Genomic DNA, 11767 nt, shown 5'->3' on the forward strand with positions numbered 1-11767 from the left:
TTTTTCCTAGTTTCGATGGGTAGATGTGTGGAAATTGTTTGGCTATTTGATGCTTATCAGATCATAGGTATAATTCTTGTGTCCAGACACGGCAAGGTCCATGGTAGATTATTGGCCCTCGGTAACCCATGCATGTCATAACAGACGACTAACGGGCGATCAGGCTCGCTGACTTGGTTGACACATGCCATTTATTCCCAATTGTGCAGATCGATGCTTATTCCAGTGATCACTGGATTGTCTGGTCCAGACTCGATTATTTACAGACCGTTGCCATACAGCTGGAATATTGCTGACTGTTCCGTAAACTTAAACTCTACACACTCATGGCTGCATTCCATAGTTTTAAAACAACTTTCTTAGCGAACTTTAGCTGAGTTTTGTGGATATTCAACTCAACATGTCCTTCAGATACATATCTGTCACCCCCTAGACAACCAGGATCCAATCAAACTTCGATGTTCCACAATCACAATGAAAATAGTACAGAGAAGCATACTTTCATCAAGTCAGCAATGTGACTGAAACAATTCATCTATAGTTTACACACATGCAGCAAAGTGGGCATGTGAACACAAAACAGTCACGAGAAACCTTGTTGGAATTCTTCAGATTCCATTCTTAGATTCCGCATCTTTCAGAACATCACCAGCGCGGCAAATGAACGGCTTTCAACACTCAGGACATAATATTTCCATAATTGTGAACCTCAGGTTGAATCTCGTGCTAAGCTACTTTACTTAGTTCACACACTGTTTGTGGCGAAACAGCTCATCCAAATGAGAACACGTATTGGTTTTCCCTTCCAAACATATATTCTCCCGTGAAATACCGAGGTAGAATTCAATAACCAATGCTTGTCGTGAAAGGTGACTAACGGGATCGGGTGGTCAGACTAGCTGATTTTGTTGAAGCCTCATCCCAATTGCGTGAATCAAGATCAATGCTCATGATGTTGATCACTGGATTGTCTGGTCCAGGCTCGATTATATACAGACCGCCGCCACACATCTGGAGCATTCCTTAGTGCTCCGTTAAACGACCAATCAATCAACCAAACACATATAATTAGCATTTAAAAATATTACGCTTTAATCCAATGTCGCAGTACTTCAGTTACAACTGGTGAACCACCGTACTAGCTGAATCTTAAAACATCTCATCACAGGCAAACTGTAGAGCAAATGGGGTTGCGCAGCATAGAAGAAATTACCAGTCTTCCTACATGTGAGCGAAGATCTCACAACATCGTCCCAACATTCCGATGAAAGTACATGTTCCCGAAATCTAAAGATTAAATTTTGCTTGCATCATGAGGCCCGTGGACATACCATTATAACATCTTGAAACCAAAAACTTGGACTTCACAAAACTGCAGAATATCACAACTGTCAATAGTTTGATCTCCAGTCAACCTCAGGTAACGGCCAGCAACGCGTGCAGTACACTTTTCGGCAACTATCTGGCCAGGCACGGTGACCTTTCCTATGTACATGTAACACAGTTGTGGAGGGTCGGTGGTGTTGACAAGAGGGTCACCCTGATAAACGTAAACGCTGTAGACGTGAAGTCGTTCAGCTGAAACAACAACGATATGTCAAATGTACACTTGCGCCATGTTTCCCGCTTGTCACTCCAAAGACCCGGGTTCGATTCCCCACATGGGTACAATGTGTGAATCCCATTTCTGGTGTTCCAAGATGGATATTGCTGGAATACTGCAGGGTAAAACAATGTTCACCCACGCACTAAGATATGTTCATGAAAGGAAGGATACAAGGTTCGTGCAGACCCAAACCACTCGACAGTGATAGTGTACTTTGATAAATACTGCACCAAAGAATGAGTGAGTGAACGTGGTTTTACGACGCTTTTAGCAATATTCCAGCAATATCACGATAGGAGCACCAGAAATGGGCTTCACACATTGTACCCATGTGGGGAATCGAACCCGGGTCTTTGCTGTGACAAGCGAACGCGTTAACCACTACGCTACTCCACCGCCCCTGCAGCAAAGGGCAACGTGACTATGTCGAGGTGTAAAATAATATACACGATATCTTTACAATTTCAATCAATAGCATTAAGGTTTTAGTGGCATATGTTTATTGAAGATTATTATACGTCAAATGAAAACAGAAACATTTATCTTACGACAACAGTCGTCTCTGCTTGTGACACGAACTTCCACGACGACATAGGTGTTCTGAAGGTCCACCTGCCACCAGGGTGACATGTCACCTTCAGCAGTAGCAAAACAGGATTTAGATTTCCAGTATGCTCTGATATCACCGTCTACAGCAGCACTTGGCAGCACATCGCGTCGCCATATTGAACTTGCACTGGCTGGTTTATCTTTCGCAATGTTCGGTAGAAAGTCCACTGCAAGACAAGAAACACAGTTCAAATAACACTGACATATAAAGGTCGTTAAAGTCAAACTTGAATGGTGAGACACAAAACCAGACATGGCTGTGTAACGTAATTATCGTATGACAAGCATAAAACTATGAGAGGACAATACCGTTTGGAGAGTATGACAATGTGATATCGGTTATATTTAGGACTACACTTTCTAAGACTAATAGAAATGACTGATTCTAGAAGTACCATGCTGAAGGCGAATCCCATACGGGACTCAGAGTCAGGCACATCATCGCCAGCACACAAAGTCACCTAACCCACTCAATCAAAGCAGTTTCCAAAGGGGCGATGGGGTAGCCCAGTGGTTAAAGCGTTCGCTCGTCACGCCGAAGACTCGGGTTCTATTCCCCGCATGGGTACATTGTGTGAAGCCCATTTTCTGGTGTGCCCCGCCGTGATATGGCTGGAATATTGCTAAAAAGCGGCGCAAAAACTAAACCCACCGTTTCCACAAAAACGAAAAAAGTCTTGACTTTGTGTACCCCTCTGACAAATGAATATTGGCACGACCCCTTGACCGGCTGTTCTGACCACACAGTGCCATTTTGAGAGTGGCCAAATGTAACATAAGTAACAGAATATGCACTTTACTGTGTAAACCCATATATAAGACCTTCAAGAAGAGTTACGATTGTGTTGACAGAGAGGTAAGTAACAAAACAGAGAGAAGATGTCTACATTACACGTTTCATGCTCACATTATAATTTAAATAAAATTTAAACGCATTTTCTGGTCTCCTCCCAGATCACCTAATTTCTCCGCCACAAGGTACCAAAGTACAATTAGGTGACGTGGATATGTCTTGCTTGGATGTGTTATGTAATTAGGTAATGTGGGTAGTTGGGACAGTCCATTTTACTCAATGACAATACATATCATTCATTTCAATCCAAACAGTCTGGTGCATAATTCCAATATTAAAGAAAATTAGGCATTTTAACCCCCTTACTGTAACAAGTATCACGTTCACCAGTGATCAGTGATCAGTGTCATTTACAGCTTTATACGTGTCTATCAATGTTTCTGATTGATCAGTGTCATTGATCATTTCCACCTGCGCATCAGTGAGTTTCATTCATTATGGCCGCCAGGTCACCATAGTCCCTCGAAGAGATGTCACAACATTCTTAACCGTGCATCAGTGGTGATGTGCATTTTCTATTGGTCTTTTCAGACATCTAAATGTACGCTCAAATAATGCCACACCATGATGTGCCAGCCTGTGTTGGACTGAAAACCCTTTGTCATATAATCATAGATATTCATATAGTCCCAAAACAGGTTTCTTTACCACTTCTGATTGTGACTGCAGCTTAATGCTGGACGATCGAGAGCCGGGAGGGGCTCGTGCGAATTTAAATAATGTTTTAAATCTTATCTACCACTACGCCTTTAGTCGTAGCAGATCCATTGCTTTAGCGTGTCCGTCACAGTTTAGCTAACATATATATATCTTGAATCCTAGCCCTATTATTACAGAGTTGAGTATTATAGGTTTCGGTATAAACATCGTTTTTCAACATACATACCACACCGCACGATGCCATTTCTCTCCAACCTGCATCTCTCCGTATATCCACATGTGACGTGTTGGCATGGACCAAGTGCTGTCTGTACCGTTGAATAAAATGTAGGACGTACAAGGAGTGTGTCTTCATTGTAAAATTATGGCATGCATCAAAATGCTTACGCCGGCTTTTAGATCAAGGACATTGTAACAGTGCACATTAAATTTTACATTTTTAAATTTTTAAATTTAGGTAGATCAGTTCTTATACTTGACATATGTTAACAACAATAGATGATCAAATCCAGCCATACCCCCATGCAACAGAAAACGATGTCATTTTGCTTGTTTGTTTGTGTGCGAATTCAGTGATTGGCTACACAATGGTGATGACCTGAGGCTACCCTGAGAAAAAAGTATGGGATCACCTGAAAGCACAAGAGCTGGATTAGCTTTTTACAAGGTTTCTCCACAAGCTTTGCATTGCATAACGTATGAAGAAACCTGGAAACATTAGAGGAACACTGGTACTTTCATGTGAACCCTTTTTCCACTGAGCATGTATTGATAGGTTAGTGTTACCGCGGTCGAATTCACGTCTGGGTCGTAACTTAATGGATTAATATTCTTAATATGTCTTCTCTAGTGTCTCCATTGGCCTTAATAAAAAAACGATAAGAGGTTAATGTCTGTGTAAAGGATCAAACGTGGTATCAGAAGCATGGCTTATTACGTTTTGGTAAGGGTCAAGTGTTGCCAATGCCACTGAATAAAATCATAGCATTCTGAAGTTGGATGAACATGAAACGTCATAAATGGCAAGTTTCTATGATCATGAGAATAGACAGCGTCACAAATGGCAAGTTTGTATGATCATGAGAATAGACAGCATCACAAATGGCAAGTTTGTATGGTCATGAGAATAGACAGCGTCACAAATGGCAAGTTTGTATGATCATGAGAATAGACAGCATCACAAATGGCAAGTTTGTATGGTCATGAGAATAGACAGCGTCACAAATGGCAAGTTTGTATGGTCATGAGAATAGACAGCGTCACAAATGGCAAGTTTGTATGGTCACTTGAATAGATGGCGTCACAAATGGCAAGTTTGTATGGTCACTAGACTAGACGGCGTCACAAATGGCAAGTCTGTATGGTCACTAGAATAGATGGCGTCACAAATGGCAAGTTTGTATGGTCACTAAAATAGACGGCGTCACAAATGGCAAGTTTGTATGGTCACTAGAATAGACGGCGTCACAAATGGCAAGTTTGTATGGTCACTAGAATAGATGGCGTCACAAATGGCAAGTTTGTATGGTCACTAGAATAGATAGCGTCACAAATGGCAAGTCTGTACGGTCACTAGAATAGATAGCGTCACAAATGGCAAGTTTGTATGGTCACTAGAATAGATGGCGTCACAAATGGCAAGTTTGTATGGTCACTAGAATAGACAGCGTCACAAATGGCAAGTCTGTATGGTCACTAGAATAGATAGCGTCACAAATGGCAAGTTTGTATCGTCACTAGAATAGACAGCGTCACAAATGGCAAGTTTGTATGGTCACTAGAATAGAGAGCGTCACAAATGGCAAGTCTGTATGGTCACTAGAATAGATGGCGTCACAAATGGCAAGTTTGTATGGTCACTAGAATAGATGGCGTCACAAATGGCAAGTTTGTATGGTCACTAGAATAGACGGCGTCACAAATGGCAAGTCTGTATGGTCACTAGAATAGACGGCGTCACAAATGGCAAGTTTGTATGGTCACTAGAATAGAGAGCGTCACAAATGGCAAGTTTGTATGGTCACTAGAATAGATAGCGTCACAAATGGCAAGTCTGTATGGTCACTAGAATAGATAGCGTCACAAATGGCAAGTTTGTATGGTCACTAGAATAGACAGCGTCACAAATGGCAAGTCTGTATGGTCACTAGAATAGATGGCGTCACAAATGGCAAGTCTGTATGGTCACTAGAATAGATGGCGTCACAAATGGCAAGTTTGTATGGTCACTAGAATAGATGGCGTCACAAATGGCAAGTTTGTATGGTCACTAGAATAGATGGCGTCACAAATGGCAAGTTTGTATGGTTACTAAAATAGATGGCGTCACAAATGGCAAGTTTGTATGGTCACTAGAATAGATGGGGTCAGAAATGGCAAGTTTGTATGGTCACTAAAATAGATGGCGTCACAAATGGCAAGTTTGTATGGTCACTAGAATAGATGGCGTCACAAATGGCAAGTTTGTATGGTCACTAGAATAGATAGCGTCACAAATGGCAAGTTTGTATGGTCACTAGAATAGATGGCGTCACAAATGGCAAGTTTGTATGGTCACTAGAATAGATGGCGTCACAAATGGCAAGTTTGTATGGTCACTAGAATAGACGGCGTCACAATTGGCAAGTTTGTATGGTCACTAGAATAGATGGCGTCACAAATGGCAAGTTTGTATGGTCACTAGAATAGACGGCGTCACAAATGGCAAGTCTGTATGGTCACTAGAATAGACGGCGTCACAAATGGCAAGTTTGTATGGTCACTAGAATAGACGGCGTCACAAATGGCAAGTTTGTATGGTCACTAGAATAGATGGCGTCACAAATGGCAAGTTTGTATGGTCACTAGAATAGACGGCGTCACAAATGGCAAGTTTGTATGGTCACTAGAATAGACGGCGTCACAAATGGCAAGTTTGTATGGTTACTAGAATAGACGGCGTCACAAATGGCAAGTTTGTATGGTTACTAGAATAGATGGCGTCACAAATGGCAAGTCTGTATGGTTACTAGAATAGATGGCGTCACAAATGGCAAGTCTGTATGGTCACTAAAATAGACGGCGTCACAAATGGCAAGTTTGTATGGTCACTAGAATAGATGGCGTCACAAATGGCAAGTTTGTATGGTCACTAGAATAGATAGCGTCACAAATGGCAAGTCTGTATGGTCACTAGAATAGACGGCGTCACAAATGGCAAGTTTGTATGGTCACTAGAATAGACGGCGTCACAAATGGCAAGTTTGTATGGTCACTAGAATAGATGGCGTCACAAATGGCAAGTTTGTATGGTCACTAGAATAGATGGCGTCACAAATGGCAAGTTTGTATGGTCACTAGAATAGACGGCGTCACAAATGGCAAGTTTGTATGGTTACTAGAATAGACGGCGTCACAAATGGCAAGTCTGTATAGTCACTAGAATAGATGGCGTCACAAATGGCAAGTTTGTATGGTCACTAGAATAGATGGCGTCACAAATGGCAAGTTTGTATGGTCACTAGAATAGATAGCGTCACAAATGGCAAGTTTGTATGGTCACTAGAATAGATAACGATATCTAACAGACACTTGTCTCCCTACATTGTATCAGTACTTAGACACAAAGGTGTAAGAGACAACTACTTTTAATGATAATCCTACCTTGTTCCAATTCATAATTGGACTGTAAATAACACCTTCCTCTTCCCCTCCATCTCGCAGATACTGGGGATCATTAAATTTATTAAGTTGACAAGTTCTCAGCCTAGATTCAAAATTAAAGGATTTGCACATTCCCATAGATGTACATTCAGCAGCACAAGAGAAAAGAACTGAATTCTCTATTATCTTAAACGTTGAGCCAACCAGGCGTTTTCCATATTGTAGATCCGGCATACATGAATTCGTTAGCGTAATCACACTAAAAACAATCTGACAACACATATACATGATTTCCAAATGTAAGTGATGAAGGAATATCCAAGGCATGATATCCACACACTGGTAGTTCTACAAATTATTGATGGAATTCAAAAGCAAAATATTCATCCGACATCACAGCGCGTGTTTGAATATCTCCCTGGCAATGCACATACAAATGAAGAATAATTAACATCACGAGAAGAGGCATGTTTTGTGAAAGTATATCCAACGTTTGTCCTCGAGACATATTCGTCAAAGCTTTGAGAAATTGAATATAGACATGTTCATTGTGATTGTTATTGTTTGGGGTCAACTTGGTGTTTGTTCATTGATAATCAGTAAACGTCATCAACCGTATATAAATATTGGGTGTCTACAAATGTCTTCTAACAAAGGTTTTGTGCAGGACAAAGCAAACACCTTCAGTTGCATTGTCATTGGTTCAATGAATTGTAAATTATCTGGACAGGTAGTCTGTTGTTAATGGAGACAATTTATCTGATGTAAAACAAATACTTTTAAGTGTACCTATATTTGTTTGCACTTGTACATCATCAATGTTCCGTTTAGAAGCAATGAATATATAACTCATTTCCAACACATCTAGAATACAATACCTGTAACCCCATCAGCATTATCTATATTTCTCGAAGGATCTTCCTCAAGATGACTGTCTCCAGTTCAACCTCCATATGGTGTTCTTTCAATATTCTTCAGTAGAACAGTAAAGACTTTAGAAACAATGTCAATGGTTTGCAACAATCCAAGTCTTTAAACCATCAGCATTATGTTTGCAAGAAACCCATAAAAAATCTATGGATTAATTTCATGTAACTTATAAGACAATGTGTACAACTGTTTCTCACCTCCAGGTGATAAGCTTCTTAGGGGATCCTCTAGTTTGTTGAATCGTGGAACTATCCACAGCATTGTTCCTCTCAACAATCCTCTTCAGGCAGTTGTGGTCCGTGTTACTCTGCATATTGTTGTCACCTTCTGTTCATTGTATCATCGTCTCAGCAGCAATCAGATTTTCAGATGCTTTATGACCAACACCCCAAACCTTGTATTAACACGGGACATTTAAATGGTCTTAAACCACCAGGAAAACTTATGTCCATGGCTCTTGGATGTGTTTTACTAGCATATGCGATTAACTGACCTAGGGCAATATTTATTTAAAAAACAAAACTGTAGTTATTTTGATAATCTTCATCATGCCTAATACATTACGCGCGTATTAAATTAGTGTGCCACCGTGGTGTAAGCCGTTTAATCACCCTCATTACGGTACACAGCCCTTGCAGCATTTATTTAAATACCTACCTTGTAAGGGTGATAACCTATACATAACCCGCTTTGGATAGCAATAACATCAACGCAAAGGGAAAGATTCTCGAGGGTTTCTTCATAAATACTGGTTTGGGTTTACGCATTTTCAGTGATAGTTCTAACACATATCTTCATCCTGTAACTGGCTCGTATGGACGGCGTATGGACTTCTGGCAATTTCCCACTATAGTGAAATTCTATAATGATTCCTATTCCTAGAGATCTGGTCGGGATCATAATGATGAATCTAATAACAGACCAATTTGTTTAAGCAGCTATAACAATGGAATGCAAGACAATGGAACGTATGGTAATACTACTGTTCTCCTAGTTTGGTACCTGGAAACCAATAACCTCATCACTGACATTCAATGTGGTTTCAAAAAACTCGATGTACCATTGATTATTTGGTACGCTTCGAGTCTTTCATCAAAATTTCCATTATAAATAAACAACATTGTGTATTGATCTTCAAAATGCATATGATACATGTGACGTTAAAGGCGTCTTGAAAGAGCCGTTTCTTTTTATAACACAGTGTTAGAAGACAGACAGCTTTATGTCCGATTGAGTTCTAAGTCGTGTCTGGTCATCACTGTCAGGATCGAGGTGTCCCACAAGGTAGTATTTGGTCCTCTCACTGTATAGTAATTAAAATCAACAGTTTATCGGAGGTTTTAAATGATTCAAACGATGGATCGCTTTTTGTGGATGGTTTTAATATCACTAAAACTAACTCACCCACTCACGCCCCATCGCATATGATGGATCCTGCAAAAGCAACCTAAAACAGATTTATTCTGTCCATCACCAAGGAAAGACTTTGTCTTTGGTCTTCTATTACTTCTAGTTTTGACAGTCTCAGTGTTGAGACCGGTAATAAAACCGTTCCAAAGCCGTATGAAATTATCCTTGCATTATGAAATTGCATTTTAACGAGTCAAATCCAACTGTCAACTGTCGTATAACTATTCAACTGTCGTAATAATAAGAAGTCGTCTTTTGTCCCTCTTGGGCTCAGAATGAAACCATTCTGCTGCTGACATTGAGCTAGAAAATATATATCGTTCCTGTCTCCTTTCGTCTCCTCTTTGGCAGTTAGTGAGGCTAGAGGTTGACACATCATCTAAAGAATTAAAAACTAATGAATTGACATTTTAACAAGAATTTAATCAATTAAAAAGTAAGTATGATACATACAAATACTTTTTACAGATGGGTCAAAGGGTGGTGGCGCCGTGGTTTGTGCCACTTTGCCTTAAAGTTTACTGCAGAAGCCAGCCTATATTAACTGCCCTTATATATATATTTAAAAAACACACTAAGTCCAAACAATACATAATCTTTTAAACTCTTTTTGTGCCTTCGGGCTAATAAAAACTTATCTTTTAAACAACCACTTTTAATTGGAACTATTGAACTCTATCACGATCTTGCTATTGGCCAATGAGACTTTCTTCTCTGTTGATTACCCAGCCATGTTCTCATTTCTGGGAACACAATGATCGATCTTGCTGCTAAGGCAGCACTCAACAAATCTGTGGCACCACTTCTTATTCCATACACAGATTATAAATAAATTACATGACATATAATTTTCTCAGGTACAGATGGCAAAGTCGCTTTTTTTCTGGTAGAGATGGCAAAGTCGCTTTTTTTTCTGGTAGAGATGGCAAAGTCGCTTTTTTCTGGTAGAGATGGCAAAGTCGCTTTTCTCTGGTGCTCCATTCCAACCGGTAAGTTACGGTTGGATGTTCGGAATGTCAAAAGTTGTCGTGATATATAGCTTTAGGGGAGGAGAAGATATGTTTCAAAGTGTTTTTAGCATCGATAATAATTCCCTTTTGGATAAATTGGTCCTTAAAGGTTCGCTAAACATTTGAGACTAGCCATGGGGTAGAAAACCCCGGTGGACTGTTTAGGACATAATTTAGTCCCACGTTATGTAGTGTGGAATTGAGCCAGGGGGTAATCGATACATCTATCTAGATTATCATGAGCCCATACGTCTGAGCCATATATTAGAATAGGAACATCTAAAGTAACATATGGTTCTGATGCCTTATCCAAAGGTAAAGTGCTGTCGGAAACAGGAAAAAAACTGGGGGGTTTCGCATTTATCTCTACAATTTATTTATTTGATATGTGAAAGTATGAAATATCTGTTAAAGAAAGTTCGGCCTACCCACAGTTCCAGCGGCAGGCAGATAGGAAATGTACGAGTAATAAAAGGACTTTACCGAGGCGAGATTAGTGCAGAAAATAGCAATGCAGACTTTTTCGAAGCATCTTAGCTGGAGCAGGCCATGACTTTATGCAAATTAGTATGCGATGATATTGTGTTACAAAGGACAGCCTAACCTGGCTGTTCTGTTAGCTGTAATCACTCCCCTGTAACTGAATTAACTGCTACTATATTACAGTCCGTAACTCGTGAGGTTGTTAGGTGTTGTTTGTGAATAGGTGACTACTGACACGTCGGGAGATAATAGAGAATCATGGGGATTTGCAATGGTTTGTTTTATAAATCTATACACTCATGGACCTAAATCTAAAAAAAGAACTTACAGAATTCACTGGAGTAGTACTCAGTGTATGAAACTCCTATTAAAACCCAGGAAGACCACCAGGCTGATGATGGAACAAATGTTGTGGCCAGTTTACACGTAATCAGCCCTGTATTCATAATAGGATTTGATTTGTGGAAGATATGGTTTGATTGACCATGTACTATATAGATGTCGTCTGCATACCTTCCACATTTGTAAATTATTTCCAAAATATTTCCCGTAGTCAATGACATG

The 11767-nt window shown here is 40.0% G+C and overlaps 1 protein-coding gene across 1 annotated transcript; it reads right to left on the reverse strand.

Moving 5' to 3' along the window:
- Nucleotides 1-1333: 1333 nt before the first annotated feature.
- Nucleotides 1334-7697, reverse strand: LOC137292070 (uncharacterized). Its single transcript, XM_067823614.1, has 4 exons — nt 7371-7697; nt 3955-4036; nt 2155-2382; nt 1334-1578 (listed from the first exon to the last, which is right to left on the reverse strand). Exons 1-4 carry the CDS (start codon nt 7695-7697, stop codon nt 1334-1336), a joined length of 882 nt encoding a protein of 293 aa, XP_067679715.1.
- Between the last annotated feature and the right edge of the window lie 4070 nt (nt 7698-11767).

Source organism: Haliotis asinina, chromosome 7 (genome assembly GCF_037392515.1).
Source record: "Haliotis asinina isolate JCU_RB_2024 chromosome 7, JCU_Hal_asi_v2, whole genome shotgun sequence".
Lineage (NCBI taxonomy): Eukaryota > Metazoa > Mollusca > Gastropoda > Lepetellida > Haliotidae > Haliotis > Haliotis asinina.